The sequence below is a fragment of the Eschrichtius robustus genome, chromosome 3 (genome assembly GCF_028021215.1).
Source record: "Eschrichtius robustus isolate mEscRob2 chromosome 3, mEscRob2.pri, whole genome shotgun sequence".
NCBI classification, from domain to species: domain Eukaryota; kingdom Metazoa; phylum Chordata; class Mammalia; order Artiodactyla; family Eschrichtiidae; genus Eschrichtius; species Eschrichtius robustus.
In genome coordinates, this window is record NC_090826.1 from 53,524,483 (window position 1) to 53,549,984 (window position 25,502).

A 25,502-nucleotide genomic window follows, 5' to 3' on the forward strand; every position below is an offset into this window, starting at 1 on the left:
TCTTCTGAAGAGTGAGTTAAGCGCGTTGCCCTTTAGATCCTGCTGTTTTCAGGGGGCAGGAGCAGACCACCAAAGCCTTTTGGGGGCCACGGGCCCAAGTGCCATTCCTGACACGCTGGGAAAGGGAGAGTTATCTTTCTGACTTTGGAGCCAACATTTTCTGCCTGAGTGACTTGACAAATCCAAAGGACTCAATGCACAGCAGCAAATTTCTTCCGGTTATTCTTCCATGAAGGATACAGTAAGTGCTAATTGAGTCAATAAAATGAAAATCAATTAAGCTGGGGCGCTCTCAATGATACTCACTCCTCCTGTGCTAGTATAAGGGCAGACTCAGCACTGAGAGGCCTAGGTTGGGAGTCAATGGCATTGGTCACCGAGAAGCTCCGCTCTCATCGCGTCCTTACAGCGCTGCTATTTTGGAGCAGCCCTGCGGCACTGCTGGACAATCAGCTGCCATTCACTGCTCATCACTCCTTCAGCAACCAGGCTGGGGATGATGGTAACGATAATGAATGGTACTTATTATTCTCATTTCCCCCATTTATCAAGAGCCTACTATGTGGCAGGCACTGCAGGAAGCATTTTGCATACTTTCTTACATACTTTTTCTCATCCAGTCCTCAGATCAAATCTATCAGGTTGCTACTATCCGCATTTTACAGACGAGGAAACTGAGGCAACTGCAGCTAAATAACACCGTGGCAGACGTAGGATTTGAATCCAAGTGTGTCCAACCCCAAAGTCAGTACTCTCTTCATCATGCCATGTGACCTCTCATCACTTTCAGAAACAGGGTTATGTCAGTATGGCCAAAGGGAGAGGCAGAAAAACATGTGGGAGAATCACAAAAGACATGCGTTGAAACACCATCTCTGCTAGCTGTGTCATTAACTTCTCAAAGCCTCTGTTTCCACATCTGTAAAGTGGGGCTTATAATAATTTCTACCTTACAGATTGTTAGAAGGATTACATCAAGAGAATACCTGTAGAGTCCTTCACATTTTCAGTGCTAAGGCCATGTTAGCTTCATATGCAGAGCTCTGTCTATGACAGTATATCCCATGAAGGCAGAAGTTAGATCTGTTTAGTTTAACCAATGCACAGTACCTGGCATAGATTGGAAACTCAATAAATATTGGTGAATGGATGGATAAATGAATTAACAAACGACCAGATGAAAGGGTGAATAAATGCCCTTGCTCTTTCTCAGAGGATCAAGTGCCCCATCTGTCCCCATCTGACTCACCTCTCAGCCTTGGGATGGGGAAGCTCTTCCCCAGGCCCGCGTTCCTGGTCTGTGTCACGGGTGCCCTCGGGAATGCCCTGCCCCGCCTTGTAGCTGAAGTGGGCATCCTTGCCCCGCCTATGTTCTGGGCCATCACATTTCTTCTCGGCCTCGCTGTCAGACAAGTCTTCTGGGGAGGTGTCCTCACTGCTGGTCTCCTCACTCGAGGTGGTCTCATAGCTGGGAAAGGAGACAAGGTCACTCGTTCCGTGCTTCCTGCCCGATGCTCGTGTCAACACTAATGGGAACTCGGTGGGCTTTAAATAACACTTCCGTGCTTGCTAACCTCGCCCTCCATTCTCTACACTTGCAGTGCTGGGCAAGGGGACTCCCAGGAAACCTACTGTCAGAGGAACATGCTTTTAAGAGCTCTGTTCCTTTAACGCTGGAGGCCATTTGGGGAAAAGGGTAATTAACTAAGCTCTTTGCAACAAACACACAAACAGCCCATGGCCTAATTGGTCGATGCATTCAGGTGATCCAGGTATCCAAGGCTCTCATGAAAGCATTTGATTCTGGAACCCTAACGTCCTGTCCTGAGAGGGACCCAGATCTAGGCAAACATCCCCCATCCTGAGTTCTCTGAGTTGCCTAACAAATCTTCACATCTCTGGGTGACTGTGAAGCCTCCCTTTGGCCGCCCTGTTCTATCCCAGCTTACAGCTGACAAGGGAGGAACCATCTGTGTTCACTCCTGGCAGGGTTCCATGGGACACGTGAACGGTTGGGATACTTGAGCCTAGCACCTGCCTTTCTCAGTTGCTGTTTCAACCACGGCTTAAAACAGCAAAAGTGAGGGCGTGGGCCACTTGACTGGCCTTCCCTCCCCAGCAATGATCCTTATGTTCAGTTATATGCAACTCTATTGCGGTGGCAGACCAGAGACCAGAGAGGAAAGTTCTGGAAGATGTATTGATCCCTCTGCTGATGGTCAACAGGAGACCTCCGATGGAGGTTGCTCCAGTTAAGATGAAGATTTTGGGTTCTTGGCTTACTGGCACTGCCACAGAGACCAGGGGAGACCAGGGGCCACAGCTTCTCCTGAACCCCCTCATGCCCTTTATCTGAATGGTGGTCCCTACGTAAAGCCCCTGTGCTCACTGGATTTGCAAACCCAGACTGCTCCCTGGTATGCTCACATTCTGTCTTGTTCAAACCCCAGATATTTCTTCCTCTACCGTGCTTGGAACAACATTTTCCTTTTGTGATTAAGAAAACGGGGCATACTAAGTTTACCAAACGGTTCTTCTCTTAGAATTGCTTCATAAAAGCTCCACCTGGAAGTTCATTCATTCATTCAACAGACATTTATTGAATACCTACTATGTGCCAGGCACTGTTCTAAATGTTTATTAACCAAAGTCCCTATCCTAACTGAGCTTAAACTCTAAGTAGGGAAAGGCAGAAAATAAACACGTAAGCAATATATTCAGACAATGATAAGAGCAATGAGTAAACTAACAACGGGCCATGGGATAGTGTGCTGGGAGGAGGGGCTACTTTAATTAGAGCAGAAGTTTTTGTTTTTGTTTTAATTTTATTTATTTATTTATTTTTGGCTGTGTTGGGTCTTCGTTGCTGCGCGTGGGCTTTCTCTAGTTGCGGTGAGCCGGAGCTACTCTTCGTTGCGGTGCGCGGGCTCCTCATTGCAGTGTCTCCTCTTGTTGCAGAGCACCGGCTCTAGGCGCACGGGCTTCAGTAGTTGTGGCTCACGGGCTCTAGAGCGCAGTCTCAGTAGTTGTGGCGCACGGGCTTAGTTGCTCCGTGGCATGTGGGATCTTCCCGGACCAGGGCTCGAACCCCTGTCCCCTGCATTGGCAGGTGGATTCTTAACCACTGCGTCACCAGGGAAGCCCCCAGAGCATAAGTTTTTAATGTTGGCTGCATGTTAGAATCACCTGAGGGTGTTTTAAGTTCCCAATACCTTTACTGCACCCGAGACTAATTAAACCGGAGTTTTCCAGGAGGGGGAGCCAGGCATCAGTATTTTTAAGCCTCCCCCAGGGTTTCCAAGGTGCAGTCACGGTTGAGAACCACTGCACCAGACTGACAGATACTGAGGGATATCTGGGAGAGAACGTTAAGTGGAGGAAACAGCCAATGCAAAGGCCCCAAGATCAGCCTGACTGAGCATGTTTAAGGGAAGAAAGCCCGGAGCCAGTGATGGGGGATGAGGCAGGCTGTAGTCACGAGATGGACCGCCAGGTTTTGGTACAAAGCTGGCACTTTTGGGGACTTCCCTGGTGGTCCAGTGGTTAAGAATCCATCTTGCAATCCAGGGGACGCCAGTTCGATCCCTCATTGGGGAACTAAGAATCCACGTGCCACGGGGCAACTGAGCCCGTGTGCCGCAACTACACAGCCCAGGCGCTCCGGAGCCTGCACACCGCAAGGAAGAGCCCGTGCCGCAACTAAGACCCGACGCAGCCAATAAATAAATAAATAAATATTAAAACAAAAAACACAAAGCTGGCACTTTTACAAGTATTTAAGCAGGGGAGAGAGAGGACCTGCTTTAGACTTTGAGGTTAGTCTGATTCTGCTTTCTGTACACAAACTGGGGAAAGCTCAGAAAAAAATGGTTTCTCCTCTGGCCAGTGTCTGGCGTCAGCAGGAGTGAGAACAGCAACGCTCACAGAACCTGCCACAGTAGTGACGTCACCCTTGTCTGAATTGGGTGTCTTCCTTCTGGTCTCACCCAAATTAGCAGGGGTTCCGACCTGTTCTGGGCAGCCTCCTGGGCCCACGCCTGGCTGGGCCTGGTGCCCCTGCTTTGGGCTTTCCCACCATCCTCCATTTCTTCCTCTACTAGAGTTCATCTCAGCCTGTCAGCATTCTCCCTTTACTTCTGTCTTATCTCTGCCCATGTCCAAACTGTGAGTTAAAGGCAGGGACAATGATTTATTTGACCTTTTTATCCCTACCACCAAACACATCATCGGTACTTAATAAATGTTTGTTGAATGACTGATTTAGAAAATATTCTAAATCCAGTGATTTACTCTCTACACTATATAAGGTCTGGTTCATGTTCTGAGTCAATAGACATTGATCATTTTTCTTCATCCTAAAAAACGTTGGTCTGGTTTGCCGTAAGTTAGTTAAAGGAAAGAAAAAATTAAAAGGATGAAATTTGAAATTCTACAAATTAAGAATTTGTCCTAGGTTCAGTGTTACGGTTCAGATTAAAAGTCTTCCTTAAAGGGCTCATGTGTCCCCAGACTAGCAGAAGGCACCAGAATCCTGGCCCCAGGGAACACCAAAGCCAAGACATATTAAAAGCACAGGATCCAACAGACTACCACAGCTGGCAAGAAGCCAAACACATGCAAACCCGAAAGGGAGTTTTAAAGGGCCGTTGAGATTAATTCCCTTGAAGAAGAATGAAAGCCAGATGCTTCCCCTAGGAAAAGAGAGTGCTCAGGACAACAGCAGGAGAGGTAGTGTGGAGGGCAGTCTGGGCTTCACGAGCGATGCTTACCCACCGTTAACCCCAACAAACTGAAGGTTCTTTTTGGTCCCATTACCTCCTGCACGGAAGCCATAGTCTTTCTTTTTCATTATGGATTTAAGGCTGGTCGACGGGGAGATCTCTAGGCAGACACAACATCACAGGTTAGCATGACCTTGGGGATGCCCCAGAATGCAGCAGAACTGGGACTCTTGCTTTGAGGGCACACAGGCTGAAGGTGTGTGAAGAGGCAGAAAGGGAACTAGATAATTTCAATCAAATATATTGAGGGTCTCTGAGGTGCCCCAGCCTTCTGGTCAATGCCAGCCAAATTGTTCCGGTTCACAAACCCTCTACGTGTGGATTACAGAGTAGAGTTATCGGAGCATTCTTGAACCATGTGGTGTGAGTGCCATTGTTGTCCCTATCTTAGTCTGGGGAAATCTGAGGCTCAGATTTGCTCAGTGAATGGCAGAGCAGGAGTAGAACTTAGGCCTCCCGACCCCTGGTCCAGCACCCACTTCTGCTCGAGGGCACCCCAGCGGTCCTTCCTGACTCACAAGCCGGATGACACTTGTGATGTGGGGTAGGCACGGAAAACACATGAGCAAGAGCACGAGTCTTCTTTTGCTGGGCTCAAAGTTACAGGAGGCAGTTCACAATCAGTAAGACTAGCACTAGCACCGAAATAATGAGAAAACAGCCAATTTGTGATCTGCGGCAGGAAGCAGACTAACACGCTGCTGCCCGTTGAGCAAAGCAAAATATGGTTCCACTTAACTCCAGAGTGTGTGATCTGTTATAGGAGGAAGAGCCGCTCAGCCAAAGGGTCGACTTCCACATGTGAGTATGACTCAGTTTCTCTCTCTCTCTCTCACACAGACACAGAGAGAGAGAGAGAGAAAATAATTCAGTAAAATATTTCAGCTCTCAATATAATAATCCTCCAAAACAAGGCTACAAAAAACCTCTAATGTGCAAGAACTGGGCAGGACCACAGGAATGCAAGAGGCCAAGAAACAATTAAGGAAGGCAGAGGTTTAAAGCACTCACAGCCAGGGCTTTTCTTCACCCTAGACACTGCCTTCGCACAATGCAAACGAGAAAGAGGCACCTCTCTGGGCAGACACAGTGCTGCAGGCTTGGCAAGTGTGGGCTGGGTTTCAGCTCCCATTTACCCTCTGGCATCTCTGTGCCCTGTGCTACGTGAACGACTGTATGTGGTGGCCCTGCAGTCAGTCCCAACGTTAGAGCAAGGACAAGAGCAGAGGTTCCAAGCCTCCACTGTCACAGAGATCAGTTTTTATTCCACTGGGTTCCTGGATGTGCTTAAACCTTTTAAAAAAACATATGCATGCAATTAAAACCCTTTTCCCCTTTGACTCGTCAAGGAGCAATGGTCCCCCGTCTCAGGCACCAGTATTTACCCGTCGGCGGGGAGGAAGAGGGGCCCGGGGGCTCCTTCTGGGGTGGAGCGTGGGCCGAGTAGGCGGACAGCAGCAGGTTGAGGGAGCTCTGTAGCTGGCTCTGGATGCTGCTGAGCTTGGAGGCAGGCTGCTTGATGGCACGGGCCAGCTCCGGGTACCCATGCTCCAGGCAGCTCCACTGCTCCTGCAGGAGCTCCTGGATCTTCTTAACATACTGCCCAATAGTGGCATCGGCGGTGGGCGAGCTCGGTGGCCTTCCTGGGCGCTCCTTCCCCGGGAGCTCTGAACCGGCCTCCTTCCTCCCTGCTGGGGGAGCCTTTCTCTCGCTGCTCCTTGGAGAGCCTCTTGCTCCCCTGACTGGACCCTCGGCTCCCACCTGATGCCCTCCCTCCTGCTCAGAGCGTCCTTCTTCGATCCTGAGCTCAGTGGAGAGGCAGCTGTGTAAAGAGGGGGTGAGGACCATCTTGGATCCCTGTGGCAGTGACAGCTGGGATGGTGACACAAATTCTGCTGGGCTCCGATCCCCCCATCTGTGACTTTCCTGCCTCCACAGGACGCCATTCCCCTTTCCCCAGGCCCCCCAGCTTTCAGATCTTGTGCTGCCCATAAGGTTGACCCCAATGCTCTTGTCACACGACTCCGTGGTCAAGAGTCCGTGCAGAGGGTCAGTGTTGACCATGGCATCAGTCTGGCCCTGAGCCTCTTTGGTGTTCTCGTGGCTAAGCTTTTCTGTCAGTTGGGCTACAGTGCACTCTAGCTCTCGAATCCTCTGCCCCCTAGCCTTGATTTCCTCCTCCTGCCGCTGGAGGGCAGCTCTGACTTGGGCTAGTTCCTCAGTTCTTCCAGACAACTCGCCCTCAAGGCCCGAGAGCTGCTGCTTCAGGCTGGAGATGCTGCCAGGATCCACGGAGGTAAGGCCCAGGCTTTCCTCCGTGACCCGGATGCCGATGCTTCTCACGTCTACTTCTACAGGTGGCGGCGGTGGGATCTCGCTGATGTTGAGCTCGATTTCTTCTAGGGGGAGCTCATTCCCAGGGACGGGTGATGGCAGAGGTGGGGGGCTTGGTGTTGGGGAGCTGGGGGTCGTGACCGCCACCTCGGCTTGTCTGCTTTCCTGTTGGTCTTCTGCATCCTCTAGAACTACAAGGGATGAGAAAGGAGGACTTGAGAAAGGGAGGTGATCTGGAGCTGCTTTTTCACCCTCTGGACACTCAGGCCCCTTCCGGATCAGCTCCGGTATTCCTGGCACCAGGTCTCCAGACTCTCTGACTTCTGGTTGGGCTGCTGTTCGTTGGGTGGAGTTGGAAAAACCTGCAAATCCTTCCGCAGGACCAAAGGCACCATCACAGACACCGCCTTCGCCCTGAAGTGGCGGGAGGGCGGGCGGGGTAGGGGGCCCTGAGTTTAGGCTCGGGTCCTCTGAGGCCCTGTTTTGCAGCAGCGTGGCTGGCATGCTGGATGCTCTCAAAAGCTGGGGCCGTCCACTCCCGGAGGCGACCTCAGCCTCCCTGGGGCCAGCAGCCTCCAGCTGTCTGGCGGTCTCCGTCAGTAGGGCCTTCCGGTGGTAGCTCGCCTCGCTCCCGCCGGCGGCTTGGGGGGGATCACCGAGCGGCAGCGGCTGGGCTCGCGCCTCTGTCCCGAGCGACACCTTACTTGGCACCACTGGGGGCCAGTTCGGGTGGGAAAGAGCAGCATGGGGGCGAGCCCCGCTGTCGGGAAGGCTGAAGTTTCGGGGCAAAGTGCTAAATTTGGCCTGCTTGGCCCTTCTGTGGATAGGAATCCTTTTGATGGTGTTTCCCTTCTCGATGTCATCCACGTACTTGAGGAAGTCCAGGTCTAAATGGAAGCCATATGGGGTCTCCACGGAGTAGGGGTGGCTCTTTGGAGGGTCTTTCTCTTCATCCCCCTGAGAGGACTGGTCTTTGGCTGGGAGACATAAGACACGTGAAAAAGAAGCGCAACGTTAATGAGAAAGACAGGCGGTGAGACCTAATATCTCTCCCATAAGCGTTCTCCTAAATGTTCCAGCCTCTGAATTATGCTAAGATGCTCACCGTCTTTTGGCTGGGCTGAGAAATCCTGTTATTAAATCAATGTGGACTTAGCCAATGTCTCCAAGGAAATAGGTAGAGGGAATAGTTTCCAATTTGCAGTATGGCATTTCAGTTACCACTGTGGCCAGGAATTTGCCAAATCAGGGTACTAATTGGTAATTATGAATATGGACGTTTTCAAAGGATGAGATACACGATTGTCTCAATATTAAAAAAGGACCTTGCATTATTCAAATAGTTCCTAGTAAATCTTGCTAAAGCCAGAGATATCAAGGAGCCATGCCTCCTGCATTATTTAAGCTTCCTCTGATGGCTGAGCCTCTAGGTACATGAAGCTCAGAACGGGCACCCATAATCATGCACAGCCTATGCTCTTTTCCACTGGAAAACTGCGCAGTGCTTAACAAACAAGTTTCACTTTCAAAAACTCATGCCAGGTAAGGAAATACCACCTTTTTTACAAACTGGAAAAAAAGGTGGTGGAGGAAAATGGGACAATCAATGTCAAAAGGGACATTGGCAAGCATCCTCCAAGAGGTGTGGGACTCATGATTTTTCAGAGCAGCCCAAAGTATCAGGAGAATATCACGATGAGAAAGTTCTCCATCACACCAAGGCACCACTGATCTTGACTCCAGCAGAGGAGTCTGAGAACAAGTCAGTCCTTTGATTATTTGAATCCATAGGAATTTGTCTCCAATTAGCGTCTTCCTCAGGTTAAATAATATTTGTTGTTTTGATGTTCCTAATGTGACACCCTTTATTATCTCTGACATTCTGCTAAACATGCTCTGAAAATGCTGAGTTCAGGAGAGGACATTAGTGGAGAGCACAGAGGCCAAGAATGCGGACCCTGGAGCCTGGTCTATATTTCAGCTCTGTGACCTTGAGGAAATTACTTAGCCTCCCTGTGTCTCATCATCCATAAGATAGCAATAATAACAGGTAAGATGAGATTGTGAGGACTGATTAATACATATGAAGTGCTTAGAACAATGCCTAGCACATGATGAACATTCAATACACACTCAATATTGTAGTTATTATCTTTGTGGAAGTCCAAATTACAGAGAACTGAAACCCCCTAATGGAAGCTGTCTTGCTGGATACATAGGAGGGGATCCTCAAATTCTTTGTGTCTGACTGATTGCTTGACTCCAAGAGTAATAGGCCCTGGGGGCAAAATGACAAAATAGCAGTAATTGAATTCACTTACCTCAACCACTATTTATTGAGCACCTCTGTTGGTTGCTAAGATAGATCTTAAGGACACAGATATGAATCAGGTATAGCTCTGCCCTCAAAAAAAAAGTATGGTCAAGTAGGAGAAACACCAACAAGTACGATGCAGTGTGACAAGGATGGTAACAGATACATGCTCAAGGACCAGCATTCCTTCTTGACTTATTTTCCTAGTTTCTCCAGAAAAACTTTCTTGGACTTAGAGGCTAATTCTGCCTTGGTTGGAGAGGGATGACTTCATAAGAGTGACATATAACTGGGTGTTAAATGAATAAATAGCAATTTGCCAGGAGAACACAAGAGGGTGAAAGACATTGTAGCTGTTTATCTCCAAGATGGCCATTATCAATTCCTACCTTCTCTAGACAGGCAAGGGAATCTTATATTGAGAGGTGGGGTCCATTTCTCTATGCTTTTGAATCTCAGCTGGCCTGTGACTGCTTTGACCAAAAGAAAATGGCAGAAATTACACTGAGAGAATGCCAAGACTAGGTCATAAGAAGCCTCTAAGTTCCACCTGGGTCTCTTAGAATGCACACTCAGGGGGAAGCCAGATGCCATGTAAGGAGTCCAACTTCCCTGAGACTGCCATACTGTGAGGAAGCCCAAGTAGCTCCAGAGAGAGGTCATGTGAAGAGATGGTGAGAGATGCCTCGCCAGCCTGAGCTGTTCCAGACATCCTAGCCCAGGTGCCAGGCATAAGTAAAAGAACTTCAGATGACTCCAACCTCAGCCATCATCTGATTTCAATGACAGGAGGGACTCCAAATGAGAACCACTCAGCTGAACTTGTGTTAATAATGCATGATTGTTTTAAGCCACTAAGTTTTGGGGTGGTTTGTTATGCAGCAATAGATAGCCAGGACAGATCAGATATATGTCAGAGAATGGGCAAATGCATTAAGGTGTGAAAATCCATAGTAATCCAGGGTTCTATAAACACAGTTGATATGGTTGGAACTTAAAGTGTGGAAGAGAAGGGTGAAGAGTAGAAAAAGACAAAATTGGAAAGGTCAGCAAGAGCCAGATCAGAGAGCCACTTGTATGCAGGCCAAGAAGCTTTGACTTTACTCTCTAGGCAGTGGGAGTCATCAAAGGGTTTTACACAAGGGAGTGACTTGATCAAATGTGATTTCACAGTGAGCATTCTTGCAGAGGATTAGAAGAAGAACAAACCAGAGGCCTGAAGACCAGTTGGGAGATTGCTGACATGGTCAAGGTGAAAGAAACTAAGGGAATGGAAGGAAGGGGCAGGTTCAAGAAGAGGTGTAAGTGATGGCATTACCTGGGGCACATATAGGGCTACTTTTTCCCTAAGAGTGATGACATATTTGGGCTGAGCTCTTCCCACTTGCCTGTCTGATGTATCCTTCTGGCCAGTGCTACATGCTTGGGGCACAAGAACTGTGCTTAGGGAAGTACAGTTATCTCCAAAGAACTAAAGAAGCCAAGTAGACACATAAAGGCTGAACCCTTGAACACTGACACAATCGACCCTACCAGCCTCAGTGCTAAGTAAAGTTGCGGGGCCTGTGGGTGAGTAAGTCACAGCCTCAGCAGGGAACACAGCAAGGCACTGGTGCTGATCCACAGGGTTGGTCCAAGTTGGGTTCCAGAGCTTCTGTGCAGATACCTGGACTCCAGGCAGATAAGGAGTAAACACTCCTCCAGCACCCAAAAAAGTCCAATTAGTTCCCATTCACCCACATGATTTTTTACAAACCTGCTTTCTCCCAAAGAGGCACACTGGTAGTCTCAGTGACAGCAATTGTTCTCTGTTAGTTTCCCAGCTGCACTTGGCTATACTCTTAGGCCTACTGGCCAGTTCAGCAGCCTCCTGGATTATAGGAACAAGCCAAATCAGAGAGGAGGCATTTGTCTAAAGTTAAATAGGGAGCAGATTTATGACCCAGAAGGCAAAGAGCACTCCAAAGGAGAGACTGCATTATTTATCTGCTTACTGCCTCAATTCGGTAGAAATGAACTGATTTGCCCATCAGCCTCTGAGAGCAGGTCCAGAGCACAAATACAATAATAGCATCAAATGAGGAACAGCAGGTTCCAAGGGAAAATATTCCACAAGGGAGACTGAGGTGAATCAAAGAAGTCTGTGAGACTGAGCAGTTATCCAGGATGACGGGTTTAATAGGTGCTTTCCTAAGCTACACTACGGGGTCTCTCTCCTCTCTCTCTCTCTCTCTCTCTCTCTCTCTCTCCCCCTCTCTCTCTCACACACACACACACACACACACACACACACACATTGTGCTGCTGTGCCTGCCACCCACCGTTCTGCATTCCTTCTCTTTCTCCCAGTGCAAGAGGAATGCTGGACCTTGAATGAGGGAGCTTGATCTGATATGCTGGGAGATCTAGGCTCACATTAAGTTCTGCTCCTTTTAATTCTACCTGGTGATAGGTATGCAGGAGCTCAGAATTCCAGGCATTGGGCCAGGGTGAGAATTAATTAGGAGGACTGTCTCTGCTCAAAATGAACTTCAGACCTGACAAACCAACACATAACTGGTTGGAGTTGAATCCTGCCTCTTTTACCTCCTACCTCTGTGATTCTGGGCAAATTATTTAAATTCCCTATGCCTCAGTCTCTGCATTTGTAATGTGGTGATAAGAATACCTAACTCACAGAGATGTGATTATTAGCACCGATGCAGTAGAGAACATGGCATAGGTACTCAACAAAGGGGCCAAAAGATGAGGATGGGCTGGTTCTGAATGGGGCCGGGGGAGATTCACTGAGAATGTGTTCTTTCTTGAATATTTAACTCTGTGTTGGGCCTAGAGCATCAAGAGGGAGTGAGAGTCCAAGAAAATAATTCTGGAGAAACTGGGAAAAACGAGTCAGGGGAGAAGACAAAAGTAGGATATATGAGGCTCAGAGCTACCTAGAATTCCCTACAGAGTCTCGGTCTGGAAGCACCCCAGATCACTAGACCCTTGGAAAGGACCTGCAAACACAGTCATGAGCCTAAGACCTACAGGTAGGCATGAGAAAAGGGATTAGAAGGAGACAAGGGAAGGAGGAAGGGGCCACAGTCATTACCTTGAGGGAAAAAGTGAAGTGGGGGGCAGGTAAGGGAACCCATCAGAGGCATTTAAAATGAGAAAAAAAGTCCAAAAGCCTATACTCAGTTTCTGAAGGAAATGGGAAAAACAGAAACTAGAGAGAAAGTGGCCAAAAATACAACCGGAAAGAAGGTGAATTAAATGAATCTCTTTAAAAGGCCAAGACAGCGGAAGCTGTCTTTTCCCTCCTCTGCCTTTATTTTGTGAGATGTGTGTGCTTGAAGGGAGGGGTGCCTTTCTTAGCTAGTTGTGGGTGATCACGTGGAAAGCAGCCATGCCAAGGACGCTGAGCGGGGACAAATGAGGCAAGCAGGAATGACAGGCCCCCGGGGCATTAAGGGAATTAGCTGGTGTTCTGTGGGACCACTTTCAGGGATGCGCTGAAAAGGCAGCTCTCTGGGGAGAGAGGCAGACTTTTGAAATATATGGTAACTGCATTTGGAAAGAAAGATGAGGCAGGGCTGGAGCTGCTGTCCAGTCCTTGAGTCCTGTACCAGTGAAGGGCCATATAGGCTCTCCTGTTTCCTGACATTTGGTGATCTGGAAAAAGCATTTCATTAGAAGTCAGGGGATCGGGGTCTAGTCTATGATGTTTGGCAAGTTTCCTGGGGAGGGAAAGGGGAACATTCATCGAGACATTCGTTGGGCTAGATAGTTATTACTTAACAACCTTACATGCATTATCTCATTTAATCCTTTACCAACCCTGTGAAGTAGGTATTAATACCTGCTTATAGACGAGGTGTGGCAGACTGTTTGCAAAAATAGCCACAATTATAACCCACCCTTGTGTACTTCCCTCCCACACTGACCCTAGGCTTGGCCTTGTGACTTGGTCAACAGCAAATGTGACATATGCAGAGATTTGAAAGTTGCTTGCACAGTGGAGTTTGTCTGTTCTTGCTGTGCTTGGAACCCTTCTGTCATCATGTGAACAAACGCTAACTAGCCTGCTGGGCAACAAAAGACGCATGGCCAAATCATCACCAATGCCCTAGGTGACATGGAGTCAACCACCAGACATGTGAGTGTAGCCATTCTAAACCATCAGGACAAGTCACCCAGAAGACCACAGACATGTGAACAAGTCCAGCAGAGATCAGTCAAGCTGGCCCAGCCCAGAATAATGGCTTAGCCAACCCACAGAATCTTTTAAGAAATAATAAATATCTTTAAGTCAATACATTTTTGAGTGGTTTGTTACACAGCAAAGCTAACTGATATAGGAGGGAAGTGAAGCTCAGAGAAGTGAAATGCCTTGGAAAATCACACAGGTATGAATGTAAGCTCTTTTACCAAATTGTGCCTCTTTTTTAGACCTCAAGTTCCTCATCTCTAAAATGAGGTTAATGAGTGAGATCATCCTGCTCCCTTCTTGCTGCTTGGAAGGGATGAGAAACACTACAAAAATTACACAACTCCAATATAAACATAAGCCTTCATTTTCATTCCCTACTACCTTCTCTTGTTCATGTCTGAAACACACAGTTTGGGTTTCCCAGCACCGCCTATTTGGGGACGGTCTCCCGTAGGCCTCCCCTGAGCTATTTCCAGGATTTATGGTAATAATCGCTTTCCAACCCAAGTGCTCACTGTAGACCAGGGAATACAAGGGAGCCTGCCTACCGTCTGTCTTCTCCATCTTAGAGAATGCTGACCGCCAGTCTCTTGGGCACTCTTCTTCCGATAAGCCTGTAAAATTTGTTGGAGAGTTCTGAAAGAAAGAGGATGGAAAAGTGGAGAGTCTCATTACAATTAGAATAAGTATGGAGGGAACATAGCACCAAGAAAAAAAAAAAGTAACACCCCCTCCTTGCCTTTCTCCCAGGATGCCCATGTGCTCATAGCTCTCCAAGGAGGGAAATTAAAAGCCTATACACACTCCTAGAGTATAATCTTGCGTGTGTCTTCGTGGAATGTTAGCAGTGGTTGACACCAAAGGAAGCCTCTGGTCCGACTTGACAGATGAGAAAACTAAGGCTTAGAAGTTAATTGTTCTGTGCAAGGCCTCTCAGCACATTCGTGAAGGAACTGGACCCAGGGCTCCGACAAGCAGCATGGTGCTCTTTCCAAAATATCAAGAGCTGAAATCTACTCACTTCCCGTCATGGTAAAAGAATTATAATCCATTTTTTTTGGAAAAGCTGGAACCAGAGTACCCATAAGGGATCTGTGACATCCCAATCAGATTCAAGAAAAAGATGAGCTAATTGGAAGGACTGACTAGGAGCTAATAGTTTGAGGTGATTTCTAACCAGGGGCAGAACAAGGGGGAGTTCAAGCCTGGTAGCCAGAAGACATCAGTAACTCTGCAAGCAGAGTACCCTCCTGACTCTGAATTAGGGTACCTTGAGGTTTGATCATAAATTCTCCCCAAAGTTTCAATCCTTTTCCAGGACTATTTCTTCAAATGGTAAACAACCTGGATCCTGCCCCCAGTACAGTAAATCACCCAGGAAATTGGTTTTTATGATTTAACTCCACACACATCAGAATCATAAATTATCTGTGACACCTCAGCAGTGGAAGCGGAGTTGTTTTAGGAATTCCAGTGTGCTCGACCACGAACTCCAGATCAGAGAAGCGTACCAGGGATGAGGGAAAGGTTGGGAGGACGTGAGGGTGAGAGAAGGACAAGGGGTGGCCCCCAGCAACCTGGGATGGAAAATGGGGAGCAAACAAGCAAACTGGGGAAGAGGCCTGGGAAATATCAGGCCTGCCAAATAAGAGGAAGTCTGAAGTCTGCCCGACAGAAAGTTTGGCGTACCCTCTTTCTGTGAGTGCTGCTACTGCCTCCGAAGCTAGCACCCTGCTCCTGTCTTGGTTCCCCCATAACCACGTTCCATGCAGCGGCCTTTGCCCATGCAGGAGTGGCAGAGCCTGGAAGGGCAGGCAGGGTTTCTATAGGCAGAGACACTCCTTGCAGAAAGATCACAGACGCTAAATACCTCACTCACCTTTGTGGCAACAAGGACTTGAATTTGGAGCTGGAGCGGAGAAGTTAGGGAGCAGGAGGATGAATGTGGATGGTCCTGGAGGCTAAAAGCGGCCACTAAGGAGGCCGACAGTGGAGAGGCATGGAAGCTTCTAATCAGGGGTGAGGGAGGGTCGCCCTTGTTAGAAAGAGGAGGCTCTGAAACAACCTAAGTGTCCATCGACGGATGAACGGATAAAGAAGATGTGGCGCATAGTATATATACGTAATGGAATATTACTCAGTCATTAAAAAGAAGGAAATCTTGCCATTTGTGATAACACGCACGGACCCTAAGGGCATTATGCTAAGTGAAAGAAGTCAAAGACAAACACTGTATGTGAAATCTTTCTTAAACAAAAGAGAACTCATAGATATAGAGAACAGATTAGTGGCTGTCAGAGGCAGGGGTTGGGGGGTGACGGCTGGGCAAAATGGATGAAGGGCATCAAAAGGTACAAACTGCCAGTTTTAAGATAAAAAGTCCTGGGGATGTAAGGTACAGCATGATGACTATAGTTAACAATACTGTATTATATTTTTGAAAGTTGTTAAGAGAGTAGATCTTAAAAGATCTTGTCGCAAGAAAAAAAACTGTAACTATGTGACATAGTGGATGTTTACTAAACTTATTGTGGCGGTCATTTCACAACATATACAAATATCAAATCATTACGTTGGACACCTGAAACTAATACAATCTTACATGTCAATTATAACTCAATTGGAAAAAAAAGAAAAGAAAGAGAAGGTTCCTGGGCAGAGGACAGTGCTGCCGATCTCAGTGCCCCAGGTCTGCAGTCTGCAGCCGGGGGTGGGGCCTTCCAGATGCTGGCAGGCAGGAGAGGCCCGGCAGCTTCAAGGTGAAAACTGGGGAAGAAAAGCGTGAGGATGCCAACCCCACACATGGCCCCTCCATCATCACGGCCTCTCCTCTCCTCCTGCTCCCTTCCTCCTCCCACCTCAAAGCATTACTGAATAACAGGCAGAGCTCGGAGCACTTGACACACTCGAATTACCACACGCAAGCCTCACCATAACCCCAAGAGGATTATTATTGTCCCCATTTTCCAGGTAGGGAGACTGAGGCTGAGAGAGTTTGAAGGCCTGCCCCAAATCATATAACAAGCAAGTATTAGAGCAGGATTTGCTCTCAAGTCTAGTTGACTCCAAGCCTGTGCTGGGAACAGAAGTGATTTGTAAATGTTTTTCCACCCCTGTAAACCAGGCCCATGCTATGACTGATCCCCAGCTCTCTTTGTGAGGGGAAACGTTTCTGACTCTGATGCTTCTCTGCTTTTTCCCCTAGTATATGTGATGCACCTTCTGGGCGGGCAGAAGGAGAACCGCTCCTTTGGTAAGTCCTCCTGACCAAAGTGCGATCTGCTTCTCCGAGGCTGGACACCAAGCAACAAAGTTCCTCCTAAGCAGGAGGCGGCCACCTGGGTGCAGATGGACCTCTGGCTGCACGAACGCACCATCACCTCGGGGAGTTCAATCACACCCACTGCCCTTGGTTAGAGTTACCGTTCAGCCCTTCATATATCAGATCACAGAGCTTCAAATAATTCCGCAGCACACTTGGGGTCAAAGTTCATTAAAAAGAACTCTATAGAGACCTCTAATCGTTCTCTTAGACTTGAATTTTTCTAAAATGAATCTTTCCAAGGGTACAGAAATTAATCAGTTGATACCCCAACTCTCTGAAGAGGGCCGAGCAAGCTTTCACGGTAAAGGGCTCTGCAGGAAAGGGGGGACTATCATGCCCACGTTATGCCACTTCCAGCTCCACCCACCCCAGCCTTCTCCACCTTGGCCCGTGGTCCTTCGCGCGGACATCTCGGAATTCAGCTAAGGGGGTTTTCTTCGAGTGGGTGGATGTTTGATGTGGTTAGGGGAGTGGAATCAAAGACTAAATGCTACGTCGACACATGCTACTTTGTTTGCAATACAACAGAATATGAAAAATAGCTTTGTTGGACACAATTTCCCTTTAAAATGGAATTTTGCAACTTCCTGGAGCATTTAAAATTTTGACTTAGAAGCAATTTATTACTCGTTCTGTTAAGCTGTATCCCCAGTGTTCAGAATTGTAATACCTGGTGTTGTTATGTAACTTTTCATTTGTTTATGGCCTATCCCAGGATCAAGAATGCCCAATTAGGTCCCAACCTCTCTCGTGAGCTCATCATATTCTAGATGTTTTGAGTATACATAGCTGGATCTTTCTCTAGTTCTTCTCCCCTATTAAGCTTGTGAAGGTCAGAACTCCTACAGGACTCATTTCTGTGGCCACATGTCACCCTCACCCACTGCCCAGCTATATCCGAACATGTGGCAGATCATCTTCAAGTTCCAAATGAGGAACAAAGACACAAAGAGGCTATGTGGCCAATCTAAAGTTACCCAGTTAATTAGGGGCAGGACAGTTTGTGCGACTCCATCACTCCACACTGCTTCTCAAAGCCAATGGGCAGTGAAGAGGTGAGGACTGAGGCTGCCAGCACAAAATCCACCAAAGAGGCAGTTGCTGGAAGACAGCAGTGTTAGCCCATATGAACTACCAGGCCACGTTAGAAACGGTTCCAGCAGGGTCCATGCCCAGGAGCGTGGATTTCCCTGGGCCAGACCAACTCCGGCAATATGTACCCACACCCTCTCCCTCTCCCCAGTTATTCTTTTTATGATGCCATTTTCAATCTCACTTTTAACCTCAAATCCAAATACAAAGAAACCTTCCTCTACTTAGCCCTGAAACTGAAACCTAGTTCTGTACGTTTGTTCTCTTCAAACCTCTCTTTATTCTGCAATAATAAAAATGCCATATTTCATCCCAGAACAGGCTGCATGCCAAAATAAATAGCACCTTGGATTTCCTTAAAAAGAAAGCTTGGCTCAAAGCACAGCCTTATTGCCATGAGAATTCTTGGAGAATTCAACCTTACAAAGTCAAATATTTAGCAAGGTAGCACACCAAACAGCAATCTGTCAATCCCTGCAAGACCTCTTGCAAAGACAAAACGCTCTTTCTGAAAGAGAGGGAAAAAATTACTTATACCTCATACTGATCTCCCCAGATGATGAGAGCTTCCCGTTTCCCCACTCCAGGGCCCCATGCCTCCAAGTGGGAACGTCCCCTGTGCTAAACAGCAGGAGGCATATGACAGCACTGCTTAACATTAAGAGGGCTGAAGTCCAGGCACTGGGGAAGTGAGATGCACTCCCAAAAAGGATTCCATCAACCGAGTTCTCCAGCCAGCTCACTTCCCACCAACCCAGGAAACAAAGAGATAACTCATGCTCAATAAATGACACATTAACACAATCTCATTAACTCCGTTCCCACATTCTTCTGCAAGTGTCTGTCATTTTTGCCTGCACTGCAGCAGCTGAATCTGGAGTTTCATGAAGAAGAGAAAACCGTCGGGAGGAAAGCTGGGACCACATTACCTTCCCTTGGCATCCTCCCCCCTGCCACAGCCTGGAGCTGGAGAGGAGTCACCTCCTCCCGGAAAGCGAGGTTTTGCTGCTGGACCTGAGCCAATCGCTCGTGAGTTCAGCACAGCAGCACTGGCTCCCCAGCTGTTAAAGATTTGGTCAGGTGATCCGTGACCTTGCTGGAAAAGCAAATACTGACTTCCTTTTCGCTCACGGGAAGAGGGGACTGGGGTCAGGACGGAATTCAGTGCTCAATAAGCTGATACTGGATCTTGCAGAAAGAGGAAGAAAGCTCAAATCACTCAATCGGAAAGTTAGTTCCCAGAGCTGCTCCCAGTTCAGAGGGACACATCTAAAGATGCTGAAACGGTGCATGCCTTCCTCTGCACACTCCCTCAAAGCTAGGCGCTTATCTGGGGTGGGGGGGGGGTCATAATTAATTATGCTTTTCCTCCTCCTTCCCTGCAGCTGAGTGGCTCATTAATAAATTTGCTCCTAAAGAGAACTCAGCGTCCTAAGGAGCTGAAACCCTCCAGTGGTGCATCTCTTTCTTCCAGGCTCTGCCTTAGCAACTTCCTCCCCCGGCTGCCTCCTGGGTCCCACGGCCAAGCAAAGCTTCTGTGAGCGATCCCCAGACTACTCGCTGCCCTGATCAATCAGTGACTGGAAGTCTGTCGGGGCAGAGCTAGAGGAAACAATGACCAGTGAGTTCCCGGGGCCAGACTGGCAGCTCCTGCTTCCTGCCGCTATGTGAATCTGATGCCCCAGCACCAAAACGCACCCAATTCTGGCAGAAAGAGAAAAGCAAGGAAGTACCTACTGTAAGGATCCAGCTCCAGGCAGGGCTTCTAACAGCAGAGCGGACCAGTGACTTCCGAAGGGCGGGTGCAGGAGCCGGGGAGAAGGCAGCTGTGGAGGAGGAAGGTCCCAGAGTATCCCAGGCAGGCGCCGTGAAGAGTCTCAGCCAGCCCACTGCAGCTGCAGCTCTTTGGAACAGAGGCAGGTGTGAGGTGCAGGCACAGAGGCTCCAGGCTCTGCAAATCCAGCACCACTACTAGAACTGAAGGAGATACAGGGGGGTGGGTGCAATCCAAACGGGGCCAGGACAGCATCTGGGCTCCTGTATGCAGGCTCAGCAAAAGGATTAGAGGACCTTATCCCCTTGACCTTCTGTGGCTCTAGCCAAACGAGGCTGTCCTCAGAAATGAAACCCCATCAGCAAGACATGTCGAAGCAGCTCTGACCTTTACAGACACTGCCTGTCGAGATGTGCTCTCAGAGGCGAGGGCAGATTCCTGTCTAACCCACACTGAAACTGATGCCAGAGCTGAGTGTCACCCTGAAGCGCTGCCTGCATCCAGCCCAGGACACTTGGAAAGCACTTCACATCCAGGGCCTCACACCAGCTTAAGGCAGACAGGTAGGGCTGAGCGTCCCCATTGTACAGGTGAAGGAAATGAGACAGACTCAGCGAATTCCCTTGGCTCACCCAGGAGTGAATCTGGATTAAAATGAAGATTCCGGGGGTGTAGAATTCTGTGTTCTTCCCACTACACTGGATCAAATTTCTTATTTTCCTTGGAAGACTCTGGAGCATCTTGCTCAAGACGGAGGTTAACAAATTTACCGAAAGGCGTGGGATGATGCGATGGACGAGACTATGGAACACCAACATTCACTTTTCTCAAATGCTAAAAGTATTTAACTAGTACACAGACCAAACCATCAGAATGTTTTTAAAAAATCAGAAATGTACCTTGAACTCTGAGGTTATATTTAAAACTATACTGAGGAGCAAACTGTCTTTCTGATAGATTTTAAATGATCATCGACCATCCCCTCTGAATTGGCTAGAGAACGGCTAGAAGCATAAGACATTTCACCAGGAAGCTGAGTGAAAAAGAGCTCTCCATTTCACCAGGTCCCATGACCTTCTAGCCACCCACTCTTCCTCTCTGGTTTATCTGTGTGACAGAGGTAAGCCTTCTCATTTCCTCTCCCAGGATAAATTCTTCCTTATCCAAGACAAAATGGTGAGAGGCTTCCTTGCAGAGCTGAGCCTTTCTTGAAACACCCAACATTCTTCCAGGAACACTGGCCAGCTCCCGCCTGTCCCCCAAGCTCCGCTCAGCATCCGCTCAAGTGCAGTGGCCAGCCTTCCTACTTACACTGCTCCTGTCGGCCCTCAACTGCCGCAGGTGTCACCTAAATTCTAACTGCTGCCTCTGTGTCTGTCTCCCTGACCAGGATCACGGGCTAGATGTTCCATCAAGTTTGTGAAACTGAACTCATCCACGACACCGACGACTCTAAACACAAGTGACCTCTCCAGATACTCCCTTAGGTACCAAGAAAGCACCTCTCCTTTCCAACAGGTGCCAGGCCTCTCATCAGATTGAAAAAGACAGCAAGCAGAATGAGGGAAGGAAATACTAGCTCCTAGCAGTGCCATAGATCAGCTTGGCTCAGATGCCAGGACAGAAGATCCACAAACACACACACACACACACACACACACACACACACACACACATACACCTCTAACCCTCCTTCTTCAGCTCTCTTTCTGAAGATGGGTAGCACTTTCAGTTCTCTGAGCTCCACATGAGATGCAGGTTCAGGCACTGTACTGACAGCCTATGTCTCTAATAGGAGGAGAGTTTCTTCTGTCTTTTCTGGCTTTGCACTTACCCAGTACTCTCCATTAACTCCATGGTCAAGCAGGGAGGTGAGCAGACCCGGGAATGTTACCCACCATCTTCCGGATGAAAAAACAAAGTTGGTTCCCAAGGGTATAAAGCTAAGAAAAGGCAAAGGCTCAACTCAAACCCAGATGTTCTGTCTCCCAGTCTAATACCCTTTCCTCTAAACCACGCAGCCTGAACTGGACATGCAGGTGAACGCAGGAGACACACAAACTCCAGGACGTAAGCTTCAATGCTGGTGCTGTCCAGGCAGAAGGTGACCTCACATTTAGGGAAGGTGTCCATGAGAAACACCAACAACTTTCTCTAGGGGAGTCTGAGCTTCTTTGGGGGGGATCCCCTCCATAGCCTCTGGCCCTTGCCATGCTGGGATACTGGCATGTCTCTACCCCTACAACTCACTCATGCATATGTCTTAATATTAGTAGCCAATTTCATGTTACCACCTATATACCCAGAAAATTCTCCTGGACCAAACACACTTATCCACCAGAACTTTTCTGGCAGGAATCATTTAGCCGAGGGGAGGTTTGACTCCTTTCGCAATTTAGAAACCTCCAACTTTTATGGCCCAGGTCCCTTCTGCCCCATGATGGGAAAAAGGTGGACCACCTAAGTCAGGCAAGATGGCGCCAGGCAAGAGGGAGAAGAGGTGGAACTATCGGAAGAATGTGCCCTTTATCTAAGTGGTCCCTTAGGCTTTTGCACTTTGCTCAGAGAGGTCAGCTATCACGCAGGGCCGGGGAGCAGTGCGCTGCTTAGGTACACGTGCTGCTGAAACAGCCTCTCAGAGCAGACTGGTTACAGCCATTCTGACCAAACGCAACTTCACTGGACAGAGAAAGAAATCACACACGGGAGATCTGTGGGTGTAGGGGTCCAGTGGGAATGAGCTATTCAAATGATTGCCCCTTTAAGGCAGATGAAAATTTCTCAGGGATGAAACAGGGCCAATTGCAGGGAGAGAGGAGCCTGCAGTAACCAGTGAAAAATGCTCCTTAGAGAAAAAGAAAGGCGTCAGGCCCATGGGGGAAAAGACCTCTACTCCTCATCCCTCTCTTCACTTAGACCCTTCCAGAATGCTCTTAGTCTTTGACTCAAACACTCTGTTAGATAAAGATGCCAACAGACAAATGATGAAGGGGCACAAGCAGACAATTCAGGAAAGAAGAAATACCAATGGTTAATATTAAAAAAAAAAGTTAAACTGCATGAATTAATAATAAAAAAGATGCTAGAAAACATCGAAATGCCATACTATTTATTTACCCTACACTGCACCAGGCAGTATAGGTCCATTCCAAAACCAGCCAATTTAATTCCCACAATGACCCTATAAAGTAGTATTGTTATGTCCATTATCTGAGGACAAAGCTGAGGCTGAGAGCAGTTGCCCAGTTACTGAGACCACCAGCGCCAAGACTGGAATCCAGGTAACGTGCAGCTCTTAACCATGGTATGACACAGACTCTCTAACAAGTTAGAAAAAACAGATTTTTTTAAAGAAAGGTCCTCAGTGTTGATAAGAATGTGATAAGGGGACACACCCTCCCCAGAAAGTTGCAGCAGAGTCATGTCCATCTATTTTGCATATTTTAACATAATTGAAGAGCAAGTTCTAGAGTGTCTAAGAGTCTGGACTCCAAGTCTTGAAGCCAGGGCTAGAATCCCAGCTCTGCTAGTGACTGTGTAACCTTGGACAAATTATTTAACCTCTCTGTGCCTTAGCTGCCTCACTGGTAAAATAGGAATCGTAATACACCTTACACATCATGGATCTGTCAGGAGAATTAAATAAGATGACAATACATGTCAACAACTTAGAGCAGAGGCTGGTATACAGTCTGTGTTCAATAAATAATAAATACATTAGCTAGTAACATAATGATATAAATTAAATTATGAATTCAATTTTGTATTTAAAATTCTAATCACATAACATTTAGGAAATATACCTGCTTTATAATGATTACTATAAATGGCTGTGCAAGGTTCCATGGACTTAGGTCTTATTTTCCAAACCCAATCCCTCCTAGAGCTCATTTCATCTCAAGTTTAACTCTCCCTGCAATGCTACTCGATCAGCCAGCCTGACAGACAGGTCTCTGGGCAGGTCTCCAGGGAATACCCCAATTCCAGGTGCTGGAACCCGGCTACCACATATAATGATGAATGATTAAGAGCAAAGATTTCAAGGTAAGATAGACCAGGTTCAAATCCTGGCTGTGTGACCTTGAGCAAATTTCCTTATTCAAGAAGAGCCCAGCTCAGGACACGGTTGTGAGAACCACATGAGATAAGGTACATTAAGTGCTTGTGCCAATGCTCAGTATGTAATGAACACTCAGTAAATGTTAGCTATGATTACTTCTTTTTTTTTTTTTTTTTATATATATATATATTTTTTTAAACATCTTTATTGAAGTATAATTGATTTACAATGGTGTGTTAGTTTCTGCTTTATAACAAAGTGAATCAGTTATACATATACATATGTTCCCATATCTCTTCACTCTTGCATCTCCCTCCGTCCCACCCTCCCTATCCCACCCCTCTAGGTGGTCACAGAGCACCGGGCTGATCTCCCTGTGCTATGCGGCTGCTTCTCACTAGCTATCTATTTTACATTTGGTAGTGTATATATGTCCATGACACTCTCTCACCCTGTCACATCTCACCCCTCCCCCTCCCCATATCCTCAAATCCATTCTCTAGTAGGTCTGTGTCTTTATTCCCGTCTTGCCACTAGGTTCTTCATGAATGATTACTTCTTAAAACCCACAGTTTTTTAAGCAAGAAAAGGCTAGGGATTGCATTTATTTTATTTATCACCCTATTCCTAACTGTTGGCATGGTAGAAACGCAACAAAAATGTGTTGAATTAATGAATAAATAAACAGATTAATAGATAGATCATAGAGACTGACAGAGCTGGAAAGGATTTTTTTAACAGTCTTATTTAGGTATAATCTACATACCATACAATTTACCCAAACAAATTGTACAATTCAATAGATGTAATATACTCAGAGTTGTGCAAACATTGCCACAACCTAATTTTTTAAATTGTGGTAAAATATACATAACATAAAATTTACCATTTTAACCATTGGTAAGTGTAGAATTCAGTGGTATTCACAATGCTGTGTAACCATCACTACCATCTATACCCCAAACGTTTTCATCACCTCCAACATAACTCTGTAACCTATAAAACAATAGCTCCCCATTCCCCTTTGCTCCCAGCCCTGGTAACATCTATTCTACTTTCTGTCTCTATAAACTTACCTATTCTAAGTACCTTCTATAAGTGGGATTATGCAATATTTGTCCTCCTACGTCTGGCTTATTTCACTTAGCATGTTTTCAAGGTCTATCCAAGTTGTAGCATACATCAAAATTTTCATTTCTTTTTATGGTTGAGTGATATTCCATCATATGTAATTATCACATCTGGTTTATTCATTCATCTGTCAATTGACACTTGGGTTGCTTCCATCTTTTGGCTATTGCGAATAATGCTGCTGTGAACATTGCTGTACAAGTATCTGTTTGAGTTCCTGCTTTCATTTATTTTGGATATATACCTAGGAGTGAAATTTCTGGGTTATATGGTAATTTTATGTTCATCTTTTTTTAATATATAAATTTATTTATTTGTTTATTTATTTATTTGGCTGCATTGGGTCTTCGTTGCTACGCGTGGGCTTTCTCTAGTTGTGGCGAGCGGGAGCTACTCTTCGTTGCGGTGCGTGAGCTTCTCATTGCAGTGGCTTCTCTCATTGTGGAGCACAGGCTCTAGGCACATGGGCTTCAGTAGTTGTGGCATGCGGGCTCAG

The 25,502-nt window shown here is 47.1% G+C and overlaps 1 protein-coding gene across 3 annotated transcripts in view; it reads right to left on the reverse strand.

Annotated features, from left to right (window-relative positions):
* The window catches only part of KANK4 (KN motif and ankyrin repeat domains 4), a 68,056-nt gene that overhangs the window by 18,409 nt on the left and 24,145 nt on the right, over positions 1-25,502 (reverse strand). Inside the window, exons 2-6 of one of the 3 annotated variants that reach the window (XM_068540011.1) lie at positions 19,779-19,944; positions 14,173-14,260; positions 6,167-8,092; positions 4,770-4,881; positions 1,250-1,468 (exon numbers count right to left, since the gene is read on the reverse strand). In XM_068540011.1, coding sequence (XP_068396112.1) covers positions 1,250-1,468; positions 4,770-4,881; positions 6,167-8,092; positions 14,173-14,188 — 2,273 coding nt within the window. In that variant the 5' untranslated portion in view covers positions 14,189-14,260; positions 19,779-19,944. Of the gene's footprint in view, positions 1-1,249; positions 1,469-4,769; positions 4,882-6,166; positions 8,093-14,172; positions 14,261-19,774; positions 19,945-25,502 lie in introns of all 3 variants that reach the window. The other 2 variants (XM_068540010.1, XM_068540012.1) reach the window with 2 other exon arrangements.